The 25,700-nt window shown below is 36.8% G+C and overlaps 1 protein-coding gene across 2 annotated transcripts in view; it reads left to right on the forward strand.

Annotated features, from left to right (window-relative positions):
* The window catches only part of PLS3 (plastin 3), a 97,048-nt gene that overhangs the window by 39,580 nt on the left and 31,768 nt on the right, over positions 1-25,700 (forward strand). The window contains exons 2-3 of one of the 2 annotated variants that reach the window (XM_070365422.1): positions 7,745-7,829; positions 10,892-10,972. In XM_070365422.1, coding sequence (XP_070221523.1) covers positions 10,900-10,972 — 73 coding nt within the window. In that variant the 5' untranslated portion in view covers positions 7,745-7,829; positions 10,892-10,899. The remainder of the gene's footprint in view (positions 1-7,744; positions 7,830-10,891; positions 10,973-25,700) is intronic. The other variant, XM_005898530.3, reaches the window with a different exon arrangement.

Genomic DNA, 25,700 nt, shown 5'->3' on the forward strand with positions numbered 1-25,700 from the left:
TATGAGGATGAAGGAGAAGCAGTCCCTTCCATCAAAAAGCTTTTGTATAATAGTATTAAATGTTATCCTTTTGTGACTGTATTTTCCCATTCAAAAATTGGTACATATGATCTGACAGTAAGATATTTAAAATTATAGGTATCTGAAAGGATTCATGCTGGCTGTAATAGAAGAAAACATACAGTTCTGTGAGAGTCCTGGGAAAAGATAATTTTTCCCTCAGATGGGGACCATCCAAAGAGGCTTTCTCAAAGATTCTTCTGAAGAGTAGATGGGAGAGTAGATGCCCTGATTGGGGCAGAGGTTATCTTTATAGAGTGATTCCAGGGTGTGTAGTGCATGTAATGGGAAGAAACATTGGGAAGATAGTTATCAATACAGAAAAGTGTGTAGGGTTCTTGGATATTGTGCCAAAAAGTTAGGACTTGCTTTCATAGGGAATATACCTTAGATCTGCTCTTCAGGAAGTTAGCAGCATAAAGATTACATAGGAGGAAGATTGGACTGTAGATAGATAGACTAAAAGGTCTTTAGAAAAAGCTAGACATGAAGTGATAAAGGGCTATGATAATCCAAAGGGTTTAGTGATTTACCTCAATCTCCCTTTGTTTCTTGTGTCCAAACTTCTTGAATTTATAAACCTGGAGATTGAGGAAAGTTGAAAAGGAGACTGAATTTGACGGCAGAGGTGTTCGAAAAGGGGAGAAATAACATCGAAAGTTCAAATGTAAACACTTAGACTTTCCTGACTGGGGTTTTCCTCTCTGACCTTCCTTCTCCCTTGGCCAGAAGATTAAGTCCAGATTTTGAGTCTCAGCCTTCTAAATTAGACCCTGACTTTCTGCTCCAACTGTGTTTGTCACAAACCCTAGGCACAGTGCTCCAAGCACACTATCTTTCTTTAGTGCCAGAATATCATCTTCTTTGTGCCTAGAGTGCCTTTACCAGTGATATCTGTCTGAGGATGTCCTCCTTATGTTTTAAGATAAAGTTCAAAAGTCACCTTCTCTGAAAAACTTCCTGAAGCCCGTCACTGTCACCCTACCACTCAGTAACTAGCATGATGGCATTAATACTATGTCTTTGTTTTCCATCTTTGTCCCCTCTGGACAGTAAAGTCTTCGAGAGGATACTTTGGATCCTAAATCTCTATATATGCAGCACCCAACACGGTGCCTGGTACATATTAAACATTCACTTAAGGCTTGAATATAAATGAATAAGTTGGGTGAGTATGATAGACATTCAAGTTGAAATCTTCTCAAGTCATTTGGAAACATGTCACTAGAGCTTGAGTAATCAGAGTGAGAGTGGGTGAGCTTTAACTCATAGGGTTGCATGCCCATCTGACCTGGAGACTAGTGCTGTTGACTTACCAGTTAGGGAGGAGGCAGGGTGGCAGTTTCTGTTGGTACAGTTAGGTATGTGAAGTGTGGGTGTTCTGAAGCATTGCCTGTTTTGGACAGAGGAAGGTGACAAATACACAAATACAAATAATGTATTCTTCCATGTTTTATCCACCTTCTCTTCTTCATGATTTGAACTTATTAGCTTAACTGGTGTGTGTGACCAAATGGCTGATTTTAAGTCATCAGCCTCACTTTCCCAATTCTGTTTACCTGCTAGTGGCTGATGAATAGCCCCTGCTTTTATCTTATAGTTCCTTTCAATTTCAAGAAAAAAATACAAAATTCGCAATCAACTCTTGATTATCCATGGTTGATTTTCCCACTGTGTGTGCCCTGCTGCCTGAGTCACGGTTGGTTGTGATTGACACAGATTAGAAAATTTAGTCTTCTGCATTCCTAAAGTGAATCGCTTTAGGGGATAAAAACAGGCACTCTCTCCTCCCCCAACTCCCGCCGCCTCCACCCCCCATCAAATGCTTTTCAGAATTTGAGTAATTGTTTCAGGTAGTTAGTTGTAGGTACACCTTTCTCAGCAAAGATTTGTATTCAGGGTTTAAGTATAGTTAAATGAGCCAGTGGAATGGTTTTGTAATTGCTGTATTGTTAGTCAAACACTGTAATTAGGGATGACTTCATAGGCATAAGATTCCTCTATGGGAGACGCCCTGAATTCAGACTCAGTTGTATACCATATCCTTTTATGAAAAACAAACAAACAAAGTTTTGTTTGCTTTTGTTTCATTCCCTTATTTAAAAATCTGTTTTCCTGTCTCTCGATGTTTAAGGAGAGAGAAGGTTTGCTTTTTTCCTGCTATTTTCCCTTTATAGAAAAGGCCAGCACTGGAGCTAGGGAGGAAAACAGATTTTGGGACAAAGTGCTCTGCAGATGACAGAATTCAGAAAAATGGAGAGACCTTGGAAGCTTTTATTTTTGATTGGTATTTCATTTGGCTAAATTTAAATGGAGGGAAAATATATAAATACATTTATTATTATTTTTTTAATATCAGTGCCTGCTCTCTCTCCATATAAGTAAAGTTCATTTTTTTTTTTTTGTGGGAAGACAGACTGGGGAAAAGGACACATTTCAACATATTTCAACAGTCAGACTTTCTTTTTGCCTACCAATCACATACTGTGAAATTTTATTCAGCAATAATATTTACCTTTTACCTCTTCACCTTTCATTTTTCATTGCTCACAGGAAAAAAAACTGCAAAGTAGGAAGAATGTGACAGTATTGACAAGCTGTTAACTATTTTTTAAGTGCTGAACTGAACTGAATATAATTAAAAAAAAAAAAAAAAACTCTCCTGGCCATTCTTCAAGTTGTGTTTGGAAACTGGCCTTATGCAGGAGCCAAATTGACTCATGGATAAAAAGTGGCTGACAAATTTTCATTAGTCCCAGCCTTCTTAAATTACTTTGACTTAAAGGCTTATAGTTTTTATATATGAAGGAGATCTGTCATACTCTGCAGTTGATAATTATAGGGCAAAAGACATAACTTTTTGTATATTTTATTTAAAAGGTTCTTCTTAGTAGAACTCATGCCTTATATTTATACATAGCCTCTTAATTACTTAGGAATTGATTTGTTTCTCTTTTTCTTTCATTAAGGATTTGAAGTTGCTGTATAATGCTTAGTGGTTTATAGTGTACCTTCACATACCATCTTTAATCTTCATCAGGACCCTAGGGAAGTAGTTATTATGGCTGTTTTCAAAGGAGGAAACCGAGGCTTAGATAGATTAAATAAACTCACTCATAGACACACTGCTAGGAGGTCTCAGAGCAGGGACAGATTGATGTCTTCTGATTCCACATCTCTCAGTCTTCCTGTGTTAACATACTACATCCTTGGGTGGGGAACAAGTTTGCTGCAAGTATGCAGGATTCAATCAAGGTGTTTATGGGGCAATAATCATCTGTTTTGCTTCCTAAACCCCAATCTGGGATGTTTTACTTATTTTGAGAGAAAGAGTACAATGAATGTCCTATAAAGAGGGTAGTGAAAATGAAAGTGAAGTCGCTCAGTCGTGTCCGACTCTTTGCGTCCCCATGAACTGTGGCCTACGAGGCTCCTCTGTCCGTGGGATTTTCCAGGCAAGAGTACTGTAGTGGATTGCCATTTCCTTCTCCAAGGGATCATCCCGACCCAAGGATCAAACCCAGGTCTCACGCGTTGTAGACAGCCGCTTTACCGTCCGAGCCAAAGAGGGTAGAGCTTTCAGTAATTTTAATTTGTACAGTTTCTAAAAATCTGATATTCCTGGCTGCTGCTGCTGCTGCTAAGTCGCTTCAGTCGTGTCCAACTCTGTGCGACCCCGGAGACGGCAGCCCACGAGGCCCACCCTGTCCCTGGGATTCTCCAGGCAAGAACACTGGAGTGGGTTGCCATTTCCTTCTTCAATGCATGAAAGTGAAAAGTGAAAGTGAAGTCGCTCAGTCGTGTCCTACTCTTCGCGACCCCATGGACTGCAGCCTACCAGGCTCCTCCGTCCATGGGATTTTCCAGGCAAGAGTACTGGAGTGGGGTGCCATCGTCTTTCCTAAATTATTTAAATACGGTATTTTCTTCTAAGATAGTACTTAATTGCTGGATTCCATCAAGTACCCATAAGTAATCTTAAGGACAAACCTTTTTTTTATTCATGCTGCTGCTGCTGCTGCTGCTGCTGCTGCTAAGTCGCTTCAGTCGTGTCTAACTCTGTGCGACCTGAGAGCAGCCCACCAGGCTTCCCCGTCCCTGGGATTCTTCAGGCAAGAACACTGGAGTGGGTTGCCATTTCCTTCTCCAATTTTTTTTTTTTTTATTCATAGTGAGAAAAAAATCTGCATTAAATAGTTAATTTAAATATTATGATTTTTGTCAACTGAGGTGTGTATTGTGAGGCTTTTAAACTTTGCATTGGATTTCTTAGTTTTAGTTCAGGTGCTTCAGGGTAGCATTTATTTATTTACTTTCAAATAATCATAAATAAAATGGAGTTTATTTAAGTGGGAGACTCCTAAATTAAACTATGTTGTTATCCTGAACGAAACAAATATTCTTTGGGTAATATATACGTGTTACAGTTCTTTTAATTCTTAGTCGTGTCTCTTCTTGTCTCCTGTAGCTGAAAAATCTGAGCTATCAGTGTAAAAGGGGTCACTTTAGGCTTTCATGATGGTATTTAGACAGGAATAAGAAATTAGGAAACTTGAAAGTGTATTTTGTGGTTTTTTTTTTAATGATGCATTTTATTAATTATTTTAAGTAAGCATGTGCCTTGAAATCATTTCTATGAGATGTATGTATATCCTAATTTTGCAGGATGAACAAAAGTGCTACTTTCTTGGCCTGCTTGAGATGAATTTAATAATCCTTAAAGTTTTCAGAGTCTTTCCCCCATATCTACCCTTTACTGCAACCACTAATTCACTTTGTGTCAAATCATAATTATCTACATCTTTGTCTTCCCCAGATTGTAAATACTTTGAGGGCAGGAACTAGACATATAACAGAGACCTGGGTAAAATTGTGTGAGGATAGAAGTGCATATGTGTTAAGGGAGGGGTATAAAGAAGAGGGAAGACATTTCTACCCTGTTAGCCCTGCTGCCTGCAAAGGGGAGAACTGGGAGAGAAGGACTGATTCAGAACCCACTGGTTAGCCAGAATGAAAGGTGCTGCAGGTTGGGGCTGGGGCTGGGTATGGGGTGGGTGGGAGGTACATGTCCAGAACCACTTTTGCCTAATTTTCTTTTTTATAGAAGTGATATAACAATATAAGAATAATATATACTTTTTTTTAATTTTTGGAACTCTGCATCAGATGGGTATACCTTTCCATTTCTCCTTTGCCTTTTGCTTCTTTTTCTTTTTTTTTAAATTTAAATTTATTTATTTTAATTGGATGCTAATTACTCTACAATACTGTACTGGTTCTGCCACACATCAACATGAATCTGCCATGGGTATACACGTATTCCCCATCCTGAACCCCTCTCCCACCTCCCTCCCCGTACCATCCCTCAGGGTCATCCCAGTGCACCAGCCCCAAGCATCCTGTATTGAACCTGGACTAGTGATTCGTTTCTTATATGATATTATACATGTTCCCATGACATTCGCCCAAATCATCCCACCCTCTCCCTCTCCCACAAAGTCCAAAAGACTGTTCTATACAACTGTGTCTCTTTTGCTACCTCGCATACAGGGTTATTGTTACCATCTTTCTAAATTCCATATATATGCATTAGTATACTGTATTTGGTGTTTTTCTTTCTGGCTTACTTCACTCTGTATAATAGGCTCCAGTTTCCTCCACCTCATTAGAACTGATTCAAATGTATTCTTTTTAATGGCTGAGTAATACTCCATTGTGTATATGTACCACAGCTTTCTTATCCATTCATCTGCTGATGGACATCTAGGTTGTGTCCATGTCCTGGCTATTATAAACAGTGCTGCGATGAACATTGGGGTACACGTGTCTCTTTCAATTCTGATTTCCTCGGTGTGTATGCCCAGCAGTGGGACTGCTGGGTCATAAGGCAGTTCTATTTCCAGTTTTTTAAGGAATCTCCACACTGTTCTCCATAGTGGCTGCACTAGTTTGCATTCCCACCAACAGTGTAAGAGGTTTCCCTTTTCTCCACATCCTCTCCAGCATTTACTGCTTGTAGACTTTTGGATAGCAGCCCTTCTGACTGGCTTGATATGGTACCTCACTGTGGTTTTGATTTTCATTTCTCTGATAATGAGTGATGTTGAGCATCTTTTCATGTGTTTATGTATGTATGTCTTCTTTGGAGAAATGTCTGTTTAGTTCTTTGGCCCATTTTTTGATTGGGTCGTTTATTTTTCTGGAATTGAGCTGCAGGAGTTGCTTGGATATTTTTGAGATTAGTTGTTTGTCAGTTGCTTCATTTGCTATTATTTTCTCCCATTCTGAAGGCTGTCTTTTCACGTTGCTTATAGTTTCCTCTACATATAAAACTCTAAAGACTCCACCAGAAAATTACTAGAACTAATCAATGAATATAGTAAAGTTGCAGGATATAAAATCAACACACAGAAACCCCTTGCATTCCTATACACTAATAATGAGAAAATGGAAAGAGAAATTAAGGAAACAATTCCATTCACCATTGCAATGAAAAGAATAAAATACTTAGGAATATATCTACTTAAAGAAACTACAGAGCTATATATAGAAAACTATAAAACTCTGGTGAAAGAAATCAAAGAAGATACTAATACATGGAGAAATATACTATGTTTATGGATTGAAAGAATCAATATAGTGAAAATGAATATACTACCCAAAGAAATCTATAGATTCAATGCAGTCCCTATCAAGCTACCAACGGTATTCTTCACACAGCTAGAACAAATAATTTCACAATTTGTATGGAAATACAAAAAACCTTGAATAGCCAAAGCAATCTTGAGAAGGAAGAACGGAACTGAAGGAATCAACCTGCCTGACTTCAGGCTCTACTACAAAGCCACAGTCATCAAGACAGTATGGTACTGGCACAAAGACAGAAATATAGATCAATGGGAAAAAATAGAAAGCCCAGAGATAAATCCACGCACCTATGGACACATTATCTTTGACAAAGGAGGCAAGAATATACAATGGAGAAAAGACAATCTCTTTAACATGTGGTGCTGGGAAAACTGGTCAACCACATGTAAAAGAATGAAACTAGAACACTTTCTAACACCATACACAAAAATAAACTCAAAATGGACTAAAGATCTAAACGTAAGACCAGAAACTATAAAACTCTTAGAGGAGAACGTAGGCAAAACACTCTCTGACATAAATCACAGCAGGATCCTCTATGACCCACCTCCCAGAATATTGGAAATAAAAGCAAAAATAAACAAATGGGATCTAATTAAAATTAAAAGCTTCTGCACAACAAAGAATAATATATTGTTAAAAAACATATATTTTGGATTATTATTGACTCACAAATTGCCCAAACAAGATGGAAACTTTAGAACTGAAGGAGAGGCCACGTGTTTTCAATTTTCTGAGACAGTCTCACTTTCAAACTTTCTATGCCATTGTTCTGTGTGATGTCATTACTAGAGAGGGGCAATTATTTCACATTAAAAACATGATTACTTAAAATATGTGTAAAGAAAATTAGAGTGAAACCTATAGAGTATTTTGGTAATCAGAAATGTTGAACATCATATTAGTAAGGTATAGAATATTTTAAAAAATACCATTAGCAGGTTGCAGGCTAACTTAGGCAAAATCATTTTTTACTCTCCAAATCTTGAAAATGACTGCCTTTGTATACAACTGAAGATCTTTCTTTACCCTATAGATCCTGAGACTGCTCTGAAAGGTGTTTTTTACACAGCTTATCTACTGACAAGTTGTCCATCTTTAGTGACATTTTAACACTAGAGGTAAGAAAAGTTTTATGAACAGACAAGTTTTTGAAAAGTCTGCTATTTAATTTTTTAAAAATACGAGTCATTATAAATGTGTGTTGTATTAGGGTGGAAACATAGCGAATAGTATCATATGGTCATTTTAAATCTTTGCAGGGATTTGAGAAACCTGAGTTTGAATTCTAAAAGGAGTAAGAATATTTACCTCAAAAGGCTGTTATGAGGGTTCAGAGAATTAGTAGGAATATGAATTTATCTGATGTAGGGCTTGGCACATAGTTGTTGAATGGATGAATTTATGAAAGTACTAATTTTTTAAGTCCCTTACTACATGACGAATTGTGGTTAGTTCTAGAAGTGACAATGATGGGTGTGCAGAAGACAGATGTGGTTCACTCTCTTTTGAGCTCTTCTGTATTAAATATTAGGCATCATGGCAGACAGAAGAGTTGGCAAGTAATTTTTTAACTTTTAATAAAAATGTTTAAAAGAGATAAATATAAGATCTCAAATTTGCTTTTCATATAGTTTTTGAACTTTAACAGGCAACACATTTAGGGCAGTGACACTATCCTGTATGATACTATAATGGTATCCATTTTGTGTATACAAAATGCATAGTATGTACAGCACAAAGAGTGAGCCTACTGTAAACTGTTGACTTAGGTGACAATGATGCATTAAAGAAGGTTCATCAGTTGTAACAAATGTATCACTGATGAAAGATGTTCATAATAAGGGAGGCTGTTAGAGTGTTAGGGCAGGGGGTATATGGAAACTAAATTCTCTGCTTTTTGCTCAGTTCAGCTAAAAAGTAAATTTCTTTAAAAATATTGTGTATGTGAAAGTCACTCAGTCATGTCCAACTCTTTGCAACCCCATGGACTTTAGCTGGCCAGGTTCCTCTGACCATGGAATTCTCTGGGCAAGAATACTGGAGTGGGTTGCCATTTCCTCCTCCAGGAGTTAAAAAGATTAAATGAGAAAAAAAAAAAAAAGAAAAAGACAACAAATAATCATGTGCATTTCCTTCTGTCTAAAAGTTGTTAATAGGTTTGTATGTGGGGATTTTCCATTGTAGTACAGACCTCCTTTCTCTATTGCAGGAATCAATCAAGATTTTCTGTAAAGGTCCCCTCATAAATATTGTACACCAAGAGGCAAAATAAGAATATTATATTATTTATGTCAAGGATTTAAATATTGTTTCTACAATTTTTTACTGACAAAATTCAAAAAATAATAACTATTTGAGTACTTTTTTCGGCAATACAGCTGTAGTTATGAGAAAAAATGGAATTCTTTTTTTTTTTTTTTCTGGGATAACATTTCATTTTATTGAAGTTCAAACATTTGACAGCAGATGTTTAAAAAAAAAAAAAAAAAAAAAAAACATACAGATGGTTGGAGCCATACAGAAATAAGCAGTGGTCGAGATTGGTCCCACAGACCATAGTTTGCCAAGCCCTGTTTGTTGGTTAAATAGGTAAAATAGGGCCAAATCAGGAAGAGTATAAGCTCAAATAATGTTAATAAGTTGTGTACACAAAGATGTGTTGATAAGCATGCTCTTGTGTGTGTTTCTGTATCAAACCCAAAAATAATTTGTTTTAGTTGATTCGTTCTTTAATGGGGATGATTGGTAGCTATTAGTATGCTCCGATTTGAACATAAGATTTTCCACAGTGAATGACTCTTAAATGACTTAAGGGGAAAAAATGGTAACTATGTGAGGTGATAGATGTGTTAACTTACTTTATTGTGGTTAAGTTACTATATATTTCACAATATATGTATATATCAAGTTGTTATGTTGTACAGCTTAAACTTACACAATATTATGTCACATATCTCAATAAAGACAGAAAAAAGGGAACTAGCCAGTAAGATAGATAGATGCTAATTGAAAAAGTTATTTTTTAAACATTTATTTATTTATTGGCCATGCCATGTGGCATACGGGATCTTAGTTCCCCCTCCAGGGATTGAACCTGTGCCCTTTGCAGTGGAAGCACAGAGACCTAACCACTGGACCACCAGGGAAGTCCTAAAAAAGTTATATTTTATTTGAATCTTTAGTCACATAATTTTGACTTCATTTTGGCTCATATAACCAAGAATCTATCATTGCTTGCTACCTTGCCCCTTCTTTACATTCTTTGAATGCAGCATAAGACTTTGTCCTTGAAAGGAAGATTGAGAAGTATTTTTGTCTGAGGAGCTTTTGACCAATGATAATTTCTCATTTGTTTACTTCATTATGGCTGTAGCTAGAAATATGGGAACCTATTCAGATAGTTCTAGTAGTTTGCATTTCTGTCTAAATTGTCCCTAAAATGAGAGTTTACAGAATTGCTTATAATATATTCATCACAAATTTTTTGTCTTAAAATTTTTTTCTTCCAGTTTTATAGATATAATTGACATACAGCATTGTAGAAGTTTAAGGTGAACAGCAAAATGATTTATATACATCATGAAAAGATTATCACAATAAATTTATTAAACATGCATTATCTCATATAGATACAAAATAAAAGAAAAACATGCTTTTCCTTTTGATGAGAACTCTTAGGATTTGCTCTCTTAACAACTTTCATATTATAGTTATCATGTTGTACATTACATCCCTATTACTTACTTATAACTGGGAGTTTATACCTTTTAACTGCCTTCATCCAATTCCCTATCCTCTGGTAAACCCCTGCATCTTGTAACCACCAATCTCATCTCTTTTTCTGTCAGTTTGTTTTTGAAATATAATTGACCCGCAACACTGTTAGTTCTTGTTACCTAACATAGTGATTTGATATTTCTGTACATTCCAAACTGATCACCAGGATAAGTCTAGTTTTAATTATGTCACCACACAAAGATATTAGTTATTTACTATATTTCCCACACTGTACATTTCATACCTGTGACTCAGTTATTTTTCAATTTATAATTGGAAGTTTGTACCTCTTTACCTTCCTCACTTCTTTCCTCCCCCTCTCCCCTCCCGTCCTGCATCTACCTGTTTGTTCTCTTTATCTGTGACTGTTTTCAAGTCTTAACCCTTTTTGGTTTCTCCTTAGATCTTTAAATGGATGAGATGGCTACCACTCAGATTTCCAAAGATGAGCTTGATGAACTCAAAGAGGCCTTTGCAAAAGTTGGTGAGTTGTTTTTTTGTAGGGTAACTATGGTAAAGCAGTGTTTATTTGGCACTAATGAAAGTTATTTCTCTGAAAAATTATGTGAATGGTTAATCAGGAAACTAGTTAAAATCTATGGAATAAAGTTCTAGAAGCCACACTTTAAACTGTGTCATTGCTAATTATAGCTAGTATCTAATATGGTGAGAGGTTTTTAGTCCAGGGTCCCAGTCTTTAACTGGGGGCTTCTGTGGCTCCTGAAATTTGTAGACAAATTTTGTTTTACCATATTTTTCTGAGGAGAGGATTTGAAGCTTTCACTATATTCTCAAGGAGCCAACTGACCCCCAAAATGTTAAGAACCATTAGATGATATTTTGTGTGTGTGTGTGCATGTGTGTGTGTGCATGCTCAGTCATGCAGTCATGAGTGACTCTTTGCAACCCCATGGACTATAGCCCACTAGGCTCCTCTGCCCTTGTAATTTTCCAGGCGATAATACTGGTGTGGATTGCCATTCCCTACTCCAGGTGATCTTCCTGACCCACCTGGGAATCTGGGATGATAGTTTACTTTTAATTAACATGGCATTACTGCCTTTTTCATGGATGTATTGTGCCTTTGGATAATGCACACTGTTCTACCTTCTTGAATTATCATATGTATAAGATGGGAAGGATTATCATACCATTTGTCTTATCCTTTAACATCATATAACATGTCTTCAAATTTAGCAGCTATGGAAGCAACTTATAGTATTTACCTTCCATTATTTAAGTGCTCAGGTCAAGTCAGTAAAGATAATGAGAAAAGACCTGATTATTGATGTGTGTACTCAACAGGTGCTTTCAGAGGGAGAGTATTACTGTTTGATATCTTCTTAATATGAAGTTAAATCATAATAATTTGTTATTTAAACCAGAATCTACTCTTTGACCTGTGCTGGAAACCCCAAGTGAAAAGTGAGAAAATACACATCTCTTGTTGTTCACTTGCTCAGTCATGTCCGACTCTTTGTGACCCCATGGACCGTGTCATGCCAGGCTTCCTTGTCCTTCACTATCTCCTGGAATGTGCTCAAACTCATGTCCATTGAGTCGGTGATGCCATCCAACCATCTCGTCCTCTGTCACCCCCTTCTCCTCTTGCCTTCAATCTTTCCCAGCATCACGGCCTTTTCCAATGAGTCAGCTCTTTGCATCAGGTGGCCAAAGTATTGGAGCTTGAACTTCAGCATCAGTCCTTCCTATGAATATTCAGGGTTGATTTCCTTTAGGACTGACTGGTTTGATCTCCTTGCTATATTCCCATATATTTGTGAGTATATTTATGAAGGCATTTGGTAACAACAACATGCCTTGGGAAAGGTAATGACAGTCCCCCCCACCCCAACAGCCAGAGTGACTATTCATAATCCCATCAGAATTCTAACTAGGGAAAAATAGTCCTGAATCTTTAACATGACTATGTGTGTGTATGAAAAAAAATATAGTTAACTTGCCATTCATACCACTTACTGGACTACTCAATGTACTAGTCAGTTTAATATTAGATTGATTATGGAAAACAGCAGGTGGATTCTTGGCTGCAAGACTATTTATATCACATTATTCTGTAGAAATTGTTGTTTTTTTTTTATCATTGTTTCCTTTGGACTTTCTGTTTTATTTTTATTCATCTTCAGTGTTGGGGACAGCCTTTTATTTTTTTATTTTTTGGTTATCCATTTTATTTTATTTTTTGAATTTATTTTTAATTGGAGGATAATTGCTTTACAATGTTGTATTGGTTTCTGCCTAATTTGTTTTTTTATTGCTAGAATTTTGGTGTGGATACCTTATTATTGCTATTACTTAATCTTCAAAGCCTCACCTCCTCAAATCAATGTTTACTGTTGAATACAGGTTTTGTTCTCATGTGCAGCATCTTAGAAATATTTGTGTGAAATATTTTTTAAAAATAAAATTAATTCAAATATTATTTACCTGATGGCACTGGAATAGTTTTGTCAGTAAAAGAGCTTAATTGCTCTTTTAAAGCTTAATGATATAAAAAGGGGTTGACCAATTATCTCCAAGGAGGAAATGGGGCTAAATTGGGCTAATGAGGAATCAATTAGAACTTGGACTGCAACAAAGGGTCATTGTAGAACTTCTGTCTTACTTTAAATCATATATTTTGGAGGGTTTAGGGAAGGCAAAGACCTTCTCAAAGCTGAGAGACTGGACCATGTGTCTTACTGAAGCCCTACCAGGCATATATTCCTGTGATATGTAGACTCTTATCACTCTGTGTGCTATAAACAGGAATTCTGGAGTCCAAATTTTCTACCTGTTCCACATAATATTCTTTGTATTCCCCCTCAATATCTAGCTCACTGTTGTACACGTTTAGTTTTCAATGCATAAATAATTCCATTCTAAGGAATTATACATAGTCTTTTCATGTAGTAGGACTTTATCACAAAGGGTCTTTGTTATGAAGATTTTCATCATGGCAGAATTTATTGCTGAAGGATTTGGCCATTACAGTGTAACACATAAAATTTGTGTTTTTCAGCATATTAAAAACTGTGTATAGTCTTTCAGAAAAGTGTTTAAAGACCCAGTTGAATCTAGATTTTCTTTTAAAATCTTTGTAGTTTTTAGTTATTCTTATTTACAGAGCCCTTAGGCAACAACTATCAAAGGTATTATGGAAATCCCTTTTTTTTTCCTTCATTCAAGAAAACTTGTTTTTAAAAACAAGGTCCATATCTTATTTTCCTGACAAGGACAATTCTTTTTTATGGGGAGGGAAGGGAGGACTACTTTATCTCAGTTCAATTGTGACAAAATATGGAAATCATTATATGATTTTTCCCATCTATTAACAATAATAGCCTTGATTATCTCTTTAGAAATTCAGCAAAATCATAGTGTATGGAGAAAATCTCTGTAATTACCACTAATCATGGGTTTTGTTCAATCAATTAATACTGCTTTAAAATTCCCTCTATTAGCAATAAAAATCGAGTACTAAGACTTAAAGTTTTCCTTTCACTCACTTTCTGCACCTGCTTCATGTTAAGTTCCAAGCAGTATATTTTCATCTAATTATTTTCATTTTCTCAATATTTGTTTCCAGTATTTCTCAATGGGATAGCAGAAGCCTTGGCTCTCATTTTTTCTTACATCATGATGTTTCTGTTTTAATTTAAATGCTGCAAGGCTGCATAAATTCATTCTAAAGAAGAATACATAAAGCTTTTCAGAACACTTAGGAAGTAAATATTTTACCAAGTAGAAAATGTCTTTTACATTTTGAAACTTTAATCTTGTTAGGGAAGCTAGAGTTCATTTGAATGATTACTTGTCATAAAAGTAAATTCATGTAATATAGAAATTCTCAGATTGGCTTTAGTCCTGCAAACACTTACATCTGACTTTTTTCTCTCCTTAGCAGCAGCCACTCTGCTTTAAAAAACAAAACAAAACAGGAATTTTACACTTTTGAAGTTAAAGAATAATGGGGCTTCATAAGTGACTAGGAATACTGTGGGTATATTCCTTTGAGGCTGCCCACCAAACTAAGCCAAAAATTTTTGGTTATGGTAATTGTAGCTGTACCAGATTTTCTCATCTCAGGAAGTTAAATGTTATCAAATTACTTGATATTCTCTAGTATATAAAAATCACATCGAGATGATGTGACAAAAAGTACAGTGATTTCATTTAATTTACTTTTAGTATTCAATAAAATGACACCAGTGTATATTTGTTTAATTACGGCTTAAAACATAAAAACTGGCCAGAAGGGAATGGCAGGACATACTTAAAGTGATGAAAGAGAAAAGCCTACAACCCAGATTACTGTATCCAGTAAGGATCACATTAAAATATGAAGGAAAAATCCAAAGCTTTACAGGCAAGCAAAACTGAGAGAATTCATTACCACTAAACCAGCTCTTCAACAATTGTAAAGGATCTTCTCTCGACAGGAAAAACAGAAAGGGAGTATAAACTTGAACCCAAAACAACAAACTAAATGGCAATGGGATCATACTTATCAATAATTGCCTTAAATGTAAATGGGTTGAATGCCCCAAACAAAAGACAAAGACTGGCTGAATGGATACAAAACCAAGACCCCTATATATGTTGTCTACAAGAGACCCACTTCAAAACAAGGAACACATATAGACTAAAAGTGAACGGCTGGAAAAAAGATATTCCACACAAAGAGACCAAAAGAAAGCAGGAGTAGCAATACTCATATCAGATTAAATAGACTTTTAAAACAAAGGCTGTGAAAAGAGACAAAGAAGGACACAACATAATAATCAAAGGACTAATCCACGAAGAAGATATAACAATTATAAATATATATGCACCCAACATGCTGCTGCTGCTGCTGCTGCTACGTCGCTTCAGTCGTGTCCGACTCTGTGTGACCCAATAGACAGCAGCCTACCAGGCTCCCCTATCCCTGGGATTCTCCAGGCAAGAACACTGGAGTGGGGTGCCATTTCCTTCTTCAATGCACCCAACATAGGAGCACTGTAATATGTAAGGCAAATGCTAACAAGTATGAAAGGGGAATTTAGCAATAACACAATAATAGTGGGAGACCTTAATACTGCACTCACACCTATGGATAAACAGAAAATTAACAAGGAAACACAAACTTTAAATGATACAATAGACCAATTAGACCTAATTGATATCTATAGGAGATTTCACCCTAAAACAAGGAATTTCACCTTTTACTCAAGTGCACATGGAACCTTCTCCAGGATAGATCACATTCTGAGCCATTAATCTAGCCTTGGCAAATTCAAAAAAATTGAAATCATTCCAAGCATCTTTTCTGACCACAATGCAGTAAGATTAGATCTCAATTACACGAGAAAAAATATTAAAAATTCCAACATATGGAGGCTGAACAACATGCTGCTTAATAAGCAACAAATCACAGAAAAATCAAAAAAGAAATAAAAATATGCATAAAAAGAATGAAAATGAAAACACATAACCCCAAACCTATGGAACACTGTAAAAGCAGTGCTAAGGGGAAGGTTCACAGCAATACAGGCTTACCTCAAGAAACAAGAAAAAAGTCAACTAAATAACCAAACTCTACACCTAAAGCAACTAGAAGGAAGAAATGAAGAACCCGAGGGTTAGTAGAAGGAAAGAAATCTTAAAAATTAGGGTAGAAGTAAATGCAAAAGAAACAAAAGAGACAATAGCAAAAATCAAGAAACCTAAAACCTGGTTCTTTGAGAAAATAAATAAAATTGAAAAACCATTAGCCAGACTCATAAAGAAACAAAGACAGAAGAATCATATCAACAAAATTAGAAATGAAAATGGAGAAATCACAACAGACAACACAGAAATACAAAGAATCATAAGAGACTACTGTCAGCAACTATTTGCCAATAAAATGGACAACTTGAAAAATGGACAAATTCTTAGAAAACTACAACTTTCCAAAACTAAGCCAGGAAGAAACAGAAAATCTTAACAGACCCATCACAAGCACAGATATTGAAACTGTAATCAGAAATCTTCCAGCAAACAAAACCCCAGTACCAGATGGCTTCACAGCTGAATTCTACCAAAAATTTAGAGAAGAGCTATGAAATTAAAAGACACTTACTGCTTGGAAGGAAAATTATGACCAACCTAGATAGCATATTGAAAAGCAGAGACATTACTTTGCCAACAAAGGTCCGTCTAGTCAAGGCTATGGTTTTTCCTGTGGTCATGTATGGATGTGAGAGTTGAACTGTGAAGAAAGCTGAGCGCCGAAGAATTGATGCTTTTGAACTGGTGTTGGAGAAGACTCTTGAGAGTCCTTGGAGTGCAAGGAGATCCAACGAGTCCATCCTAAAGGAGATCAGTCCTAGGTGTTCATTGGAACGATTGATGCTAAAGCTGAAACTCCAATACTTTGGGCACCTCATGCAAAGAGTTTACTCATTGGAAAAGACCCTGTTACTGGGAGGGATTGGGGGCAGGAGGAGAAGGGGATGACAGAAGATGAGATGGCTGGATGGCATCACCGACTCGATGGACAAGAGTTTGAGTGAACTCTGGGAGTTGGTGATGGACAGGGAGGCCTGGCGTGCTGTGATTCATGGGATCGCAAAGAGTCGGACACGACTGAGTGACTGAACTGAACTGAACTGAACACCTATCCTATTCAAACTCTTCTAGAAAATGCAGAGGGAGGTAAACTTCCAAACTCATTCTATGAGGCCACCATCACCCTAATACCAAAAGCAGACAAAGACGCCACAAAAAAAGAAAACTATAGGCCAGTATCACTGATGAACATAGATGCAAAAATCCTTAGAAAATTTCCAGCAATCAGAATCCAACAACATATTAAAAAGATCATACATCATGACCAAGTGGGCTTTATCCCAGGGGTGCATGGATTCTTTAATATCCCCAAGTCAACCAATGTAAAATACCACATTAACAAATTGACAGATAAAAACCATATGATTATCTCAATAGATGCACAGAAAGCCTTTGACAAAATCCAACATCCATTTATGATATAAACCTTCCAGAAAGCAGGAATAGAAGGAACATACCTCAACATAATAAAAGCTATACATGACAAACCCACAGCAAACACTATTCTCAATGGTGAAAAATTGAAAGCATTTGCCCTAAAGTCAGGAATAAGACAAGGGTGCCCACTCTCACCACTATTATTCAACATAGTTTTGGAAGCTTTGGCCACAGTGATAAGAGCAGAAAAAGAAATAAAAGGAATCCAGATTGGAAAAGAAGAAGTAAAAGTTTCACTGTTTGCACATGACATGATCCTCTACATAGAAAACCCTAAAGACTCCACCAGAAAATTACTAGAGCTAATCAATGAATATAGTACAGTTGCAGGGTATAAAATTAACACACAAAAATCCCTTGCATTCCTATATACTAACAATGAGAAAACAGAAAGAGAAATTAAGGAAACAATTCCATTCACGATTGCAACAAAAATACTAAAATACTGGGAGAAGGCAATGGCACCCCACTCCAGTACTGTTGTCTGGAAAATCCCATGGATGGAGGAGCCTGGTAGGCTGCAGTCCATGGGGTCGCGAAGAGTCAGACACGACAGCGAGTTCACTTTCACTTTCCACTTTCATGCATTGGAGAAGGAAATGGCAACCCACTCCAGTGTTCTTGCCTGGAGAATCCCATGGACGGAGAAGCCTGGTAGGCTGCACTCCATGGGGTTGCACAGAGTTGGACACGACTGAAGCGACTTAGCAGCAGCAGCAGGAATATATCTACGTAAAGAAACAAAAGACTTATATATAGAAAAGTATAAAACACTGATGAAAGAAATCAAAGAGGACACAAATAGATGGAGAAATATACCATGTTCATGGATTGAAAGAATCAATATAGTGAAAATGAGTATACTACCTAAAGCAATCTATAGATTCAGTGCAATCCCTATCAAGCTACCAACGGTATTTTCCACAGAACTAGAACAAATAATTTCACAATTTGTATGGAAATACAAAAAATCTCAAATAGCCAAACCAATCTTGAGAAAGAAGAATGGAACTGGAGGAATCAACCTGCCTGACTTCAGGCTCTACTACAAAGCTACAGTCATCAAGATGGTATGGTACTGGCACAAAGACAGAAATATAGATCAATGGAACAAAATAAAAAGCCCAGAGATAAATCCACGCACCTATGGACACCTTATCTTTGACAAAGGAGGCAAGAATATACAATGGAGAAAAGACAATCTCTTTAACAAGTGGTGCTGGGAAAACTGGTCAACCACTTGTAAAATAATGAAACTAGAACACTTTCTAACACCATACAAAAAATAAACTCAAAATAGATTAAAGATCTAAACGTAAGACCAGAAACTATAAAACTCCTAGAGGAAAACATAGGCAAAACACTCTCTGACATAAATAACAGCAGTATCCTCTATGACCCACCTCCCTGAGTAATGGAAATAAAGGCAAAAATAAACAAATGGGGCCTAATTAAACTTAAAAGCTTTTGCACAACAAAGGAAACTCTAAGCAAGGTGAAAAGACAGCCTTCAGAATGGGAGAAAATAATAGCAAACGAAGCAACTGACAAAGAATTAATCTGAAAAATATTCAAGCAACTCTTGCTACTCAATTCCATAAAAATTAACGACCCAATCAAAAAATGGGCCAAAGACCTAAAGAGACTTTTTTCCAAAGAAGACATACAGATGGCTAATGAACACATGAAAAGATTCTCAGCATCACTCAAAACCATAATGAGGTACCATTTCACGCCAGTTAGAATGGCTGCTATCTAAAAGTCTACAAGCAATAAATGCTGGAGAGGGTGTGGAGAAAAGGGAACCCTCTTACACTGTTGGTGGGAATGCAAACTAGTACAGCCACTATGGAGAACAGTGTGGAGATTCCTTAAAAAACTGGAAATAGAACTGCCTTATAACCCAGCAATCCCACTGCTGGGCATACACACCGAGGAAACCAGACTTGAAAGAGACACCTGTACCCCGATGTTCATTGCAGCACTGTTTATAATAGCCAGGACATGGAAGCAACCTGCTGCTGCTGCTGCTAAGTCACGTCAGTCGTGTCCGACTCTGTGCAACCCCATGGACTGCAGCCTACCAGGCTGCAACCTAGATTTCCATCAGCAGACGAATGGATAAGAAAAGCTGTGGTACATATACACAATGGAGTATTACTCAGCCATTTAAAAGAATACATTTGAATCAGTTCTAATGAGGTGGATGAAACTGGAGCCTATTATACAGAGTGAAGTAAGCCAGAAAGAAAAACAGCAATACTGTATACTAACATGTGTATATGGAATCTAGAAAGATGGTAATGATAACCCTATATGCGTAACATCTAAGAGACACAGATGTATAGAACAGTCGTTTGGACTCTGGTAGAGAGGACGAGGGTGGGATGATTTGGGAAAATGGCATTGAAATAGATCACCAGTCATTTCGATGAATGAGACAAGGTGCTCGGGGCTGGTGCACTGGGATGACCCAGAGGGATGAGATGGGGAGGGAGGTGGGAGGGGTGTTCAGGATGGGGAACACACGTACACCCGTGGCGGCTCCATGTCAATGTATGGCAAAACCACTACAATGATGTAAAGTAATTAGCCTCCCATTAAAATAAATATATTTATATTGAAAAAATAAAAACTACAGCCCAACCAAATAAAAAAATAAATAAACAGACCAGTGCTCTTTCACTGTGCCGTCTGGTTAATTATCGATGGAATATTGGAAATTAAGTTCTCAGGATAGTCTGAAAGCCATGTTTTGACTGTGTAGAAGATAGGTGCACAGATTATAGGTGTGTTGGGCAAGAGCAGGAGCATACATATGTGTGTGTGTGTTCTTGTGTGTGTGTGTATATTTTAAGTGTTCCCACTGAAACGTGTTAAAAGTGTTCCCAGTGGTAGCAGGTGGGAAATCATGGCCTATTTTGAGTTGGGAAACAGTTGATAGACAACATTTTTGATTGCCTGGTCTCCAGCCCTCTAATCTTGTCCGGCCTTCAGCTGTACTTGACCTCCACCTTTGGGGATCCAGTATTAGGATGAACTCTTTGGTAGCAACCTCTATTCTACTGTTAGCTGGGATTCATTAAACTGCATCTTTTATGTATTTTCTGGAATGAGCTACCTCAAAAGGTATAAGTTGTGAAAGGCAAAACCCATGTTTATCTAAGCATCTGGAGATGTTTAGCATCTCCCTTTTCTAAAGTTTTAATGGCTAATGAAAGCTCAACTTTATTGCTTAGATCTGAGGATGGAATATAATCTAAATTCTTCTGCACAGATTTCTTGGCTGAGTCTTAAATTAATATTTTGTGTGCTTTCACAGGCGGTCAGGATTGTGTGTGTGTGTGTGTGTAAATCCATTATTGCTAGATACATAGATTCTTTTTGTCATTTTTTAGTGCAAAAAATTTGTGGAGTTTATCAGTTAAACTAAATGGAACTTTTAAACACAGCATTTTGTAAAGGATGTGCATCTGCACTTGATTGTTTTTCTTCTTTAAGTCCTAATGAGCACTGTCCGCAGTGGGTTAGTAAAGAAGTTGCATATGTATTGCAGATGAGGACAGACACATGTGACCTGTTTATAAGGAAAGACACTACATTTAGACAGAATCAAGGCTGGATAAAGCAACACACACACACACACACCCCCCTAAGAATCAAGGGAAATCCCAGTTTTTCTCACTGTCAGATTTATAAGACAAAGTAGCACCCCAAAAGATGCATTTGAAGTGATAGATTGCACCACATTCCACCTGGACATGGGCAGTGTAAAACAGCAGCTAAAATCAAAACCACTTGAATTCTGGCTCAGCTTTCTCCAGACAAGTACTTAAAATAGCTTAAATAACAGGATGCAAGGGGAGGGAAAACATTTCCTTTTAAGGATATGCATTCTTGGTGTGATTCAAACTTCTGCAGGAACATGGCTGTATAATAAATTTCTTTACTTTAAGGTTATTTGGGGGGAGGGTTTGGGGAGAGTTAACTGACATCTAAAATAATACTTGTTAAGAGCATAGTAAGGTTTTGTGTGTTTTTTTTTTTTAAGTGCAGATATGAATCTACACGTGTCATCATAGACAGACAGACAGACAGAATCTGTTGTTAAAAACATTTGATTCCTTTCTGATGAATTCAGCAGCCAGTGTAAAAGACAGAGGCCTCTCTGTTACACCCTTGGGAGCATCTTTGTGTGTGTGTGTGTGTTTTTTTTTTTTTTCGAGTATAGCAATTTTTCTTTAAAAATAGAACACTTAATTCATTTCTTGAAATTTAGCTCTGGACTCTATGTGGAAACTTTGTTCAGTAGGTAGGTGGAGTTTCTTCTTCCCTCCTCTCCCCAGCCCGTCAGTGTCTACCTACACTCACCATATTTTGTGAACCAAAAAGTTGAGACCCGTGCTTGCAGAAACATTGAAAATGCTCTAGATAATATAGGCTGTATGATAATGTCTATGTTATCAGGTGGTCAAAAATACCATGCTGGAACAGAAGAGCTTTCGAAATGCAAAACTTGTTCCACCCCATGCCAATGGGTAGTTAATGAAGAAGGCGCAAATGAGCCAGAAAGGGCCTCCAGAATATTGACAGCTTTAATGAGAAAATAAAGGACTACCATCATGCCAGGAGGTTGTGATTTCCAGTTGTTAAAACTGTTTTTTGTGTGTGTTTTGGCTGGAGATTGGGAATAAAATTAGCCTAAAACTCTTTTAAAGTAATTGCACCCTATTTTGTCTTTCAAGTACTTTAGCAGCTGGGAGATTTTCTAAAATTAATCGCAAGCTGCCTTTTAAGGCTCCCTCTGCCTTCTTATTGAAATTAAAATTGTTTTCTTCAAAAGGTATGATTTAGAGACAGAAAGTTTTGCAGTAATTTACTAGTACTAACACTAAAATGCCTTTGATCTCAGGAGGTAGTACAAGCTTGCCCTGCTTTTAAAATATGGAGAAACAGAGTAGGTAAAAGGTAAAACTTTACAAATATGTAGAAGAAGATGACATATGGTCAACTATTCTTTTCCCATACCAGGAAAGATACAGGAGAGAGATTTCAAGTAACTCCAGATTTTATAAGGATTTTGAAGCCACAGTTTCAAGTAAGAACCAGACATTCTGTCTGGTTAATTCTGTATCTTTGGTGTCGAGCCCTGTGCCTGCCACAGAGTAGGTACTTGATTTGCTCTGGAGATTGATTCATGCTATGCAAGTGCACAGTTTTTCTTAATAAAGTCAAAGCAGGTTTCTACATTTAGAATGAGAGAGAGGTCCTGACCTGACAGCCATCACTGGTAGTCTACTTGGATACTCCTTGGTGGGTGTGTTCACTTAGAAAACCAAATTACAGATCTGAAGGCTGCTGGGTGGGGACAGAATTAGAACAAAGGGAATGAGATTGAATGTTATTTAAGGGATATTTCTGTCCTCAGGGTTTCCTGATGGAGTGCCATTCAGTCTATCAGTGCTATTTCTTCATTTTTTGCTCATTGTTGTTTGCTTATTTATGTTTTTAAAATGCTCATTAGATTAGAGCATTATTTTCCTGGTTTAATACTTGAGGATCCTAATAAGAACCTACTGTATAGCACAGAGAACGCTCAATATTCTGTAATGACTTACATGGGAATAGAATCTAAAAAAGAGAAGGTGTATGTATATGTATAACTGATTCACTTTGCTGTAGAGCAGAAACCAACAACACTGTAAATCAAATATACTCCAATAAAAATTAATTTAAAAATACTTCAGGATCTCTTGTTCTACAAAAATAATTTTTTCCCTTTGCTTATTTTGTGCAAGGTACTGTGCTACATACTGGGGTTGGAGAAAGATTTAGGAGAATCTTTGTCAGGAGATTTTTACAATATCATAAGATTGTCAGGTAATGACAAATTCATATTCCTCCAGACCCCCTTTAAAACATTTCTGTCCATTGCTGAAAGCATCTGTTATTACTTCTCTTACTTCAAAATGGTATTTCCACATGTGGTTATTTTATGCTAGTTATATTTTAGGGTGGCTATTTCCTGGCATCTTTTAATCACATCAGTGAGCTTCTAATTAATGCTCAAGAGAGGTTATTTCAGAGAGGGTGCACACAAGTGGTAGTTCCCCCATTGCCTGCACTTCTCTTCTACCTGAAGCAAAGAAACTGCCAGACAGACTAGACTCAGTGCCTTTGTGAGTTTCATGTAGCTTTGAATTCATTATAGTTCTCCAGCATAATAAATAAAATAATAAACATCTCTGCCTTCCACTTCTATTATATCACTGAGAATACAAAAAGAACAACACACTAGGTCCAAGGTGGAGTAAGTAACACAATTTCAGAAGTCAGAGGAAAATAGAGTATGTTTTAAAATATCTTTCTATCAGAAATTGGTTGTGTGGACAAGTTTTGATAGTCAAAAGGAATACGCCATCTCCTTCTCTATAGGTATAATAAAATGAAGGAATATGCTGGTTGGATACTGAGGTTTAATAATGATCAGAATGTTATTACTCTATATTTGTTTTTCATATGTATGATGGTTTTTTATCTCCAGTTTTTTAGAGCTAAAAGGGGGTCTTCTCTAAGATCAAATGAAGCCCCCCTTTTACAGATGAGAAAACTATGATCTGGAGAGATGACTTAGGCGAATTAAATGTAGTTAGAGCCTGTGTCACATTACTCCCTCTTGTTGTGTATGCTGTGTATCTTTCGCTTTGTCACACTCCCTAGAACTGAGTTGTCTTTTCGCTTTTTAAAGAAAATGGGAGAAACAGATTGGTATGTGCATGGGGAAAGGTGTATTTAAATCCAAGAATTTCATTCATCAGAAGTTGCTAAAATCCTACCTCAGTGCCATGTGGATTACTTTGTTCTTTTTAGCAAATGCAGATGTCATTTTTGGATTGATTTCTGCATATAAACACTTACTAATAAAGTGTTTGATGTATGGCCTTTTATATGTTCAAAGCAAAAACAGTGAAGATGTGCCCTAAGGGGAATCAAGTACTTTACCTTGAAGGAACTATTAGTGATTTTCAGAAGTGTTGGGTACTTTGGTGATGATGCTTTAAAAGTATGAATATTTTAATTGATAGATTTAAAATATGGTAATCTATGCTTAAGAATATTTGACTCTAGAATCATATACTTCATTAAAAATAAACATAACAATTTCATCAGCTTTCAGTTTATTAGGGAAATGGTTTCATACAGGGGATTTAATATTGTAATAATTGGCCCACATTGGCTAATATCAATTTTGCTTCAGTCACACTTAGAAGAAAATCCAGTGTGTGTACCATGGTCTATAAGAGCTTACATGAGCAGTTCCCTGACCTCATCTCTCATTTTCTCCTTTGCTTACTCTGCTCAAGTCATACTGGATCTTTGCTGTCCTCAAAACACATCAGACACACTTTCACATCACAGACTGTACTTGTTCTTTCCTCTACCTAAAATCTGCCCCCCACAAATAGCCACATGATTCACTTTCTTACCTCAGGTAAGTCTTCATTCAAATATTACCGCATCAAAGTGGCCATCCATGATGATTCTATCTAAATAGCACTCCCACCATCACCCATATCCCCACCTATATTCACTATAACCCAGAGTTCTTCAACTTCAGCGTTACTGAAATGTTGAGCTGTACAATTCTGTGTTGCAGGATGGGAGTGGGAGTGGGGGTCATATGCACTGGACGATTTTTAGTAGCATTCCTGGCCTTTGTGCACTGAATGTTCCCTGAAGGGCAAAATAGCCCCCATTCTAATCCCTTACCGCTCTTTATTTTTCTTCATAGCACTTATGCTATATGTTACTTGCTTATTGTCATGAGAAGGTGAGCTTTTGTCTAGCAAGACTTTGTTTCATTGGTTGCAGTATCTCCAATCTTAGGAATGGTATCTGGTGCAATTTTGTTTTATTTTTTGTTTTGGTACAGTTTTTAAGTAATATATCAAATAGATTAACTTCATAGTATATATTCTTGAATGGTGTTGGCATCATCTTGAATCATTTCTCTATTCAGATTGTTTCCCTCTATTATAATTAAATTTATATATGAAAATCAGTGGAGGACCTAAGGAATAAAAAGCATTTCTGAACATTTAAGTATATGAAATAGCTGGTGAAAGTCCAACTGTCTACTAAAAGATTACACCTCAGGACATTAGCCCTCTTTTCCAATA

Source organism: Bos mutus, chromosome X, assembly GCF_027580195.1.
Source record: "Bos mutus isolate GX-2022 chromosome X, NWIPB_WYAK_1.1, whole genome shotgun sequence".
NCBI classification, from domain to species: Eukaryota; Metazoa; Chordata; class Mammalia; order Artiodactyla; family Bovidae; genus Bos; species Bos mutus.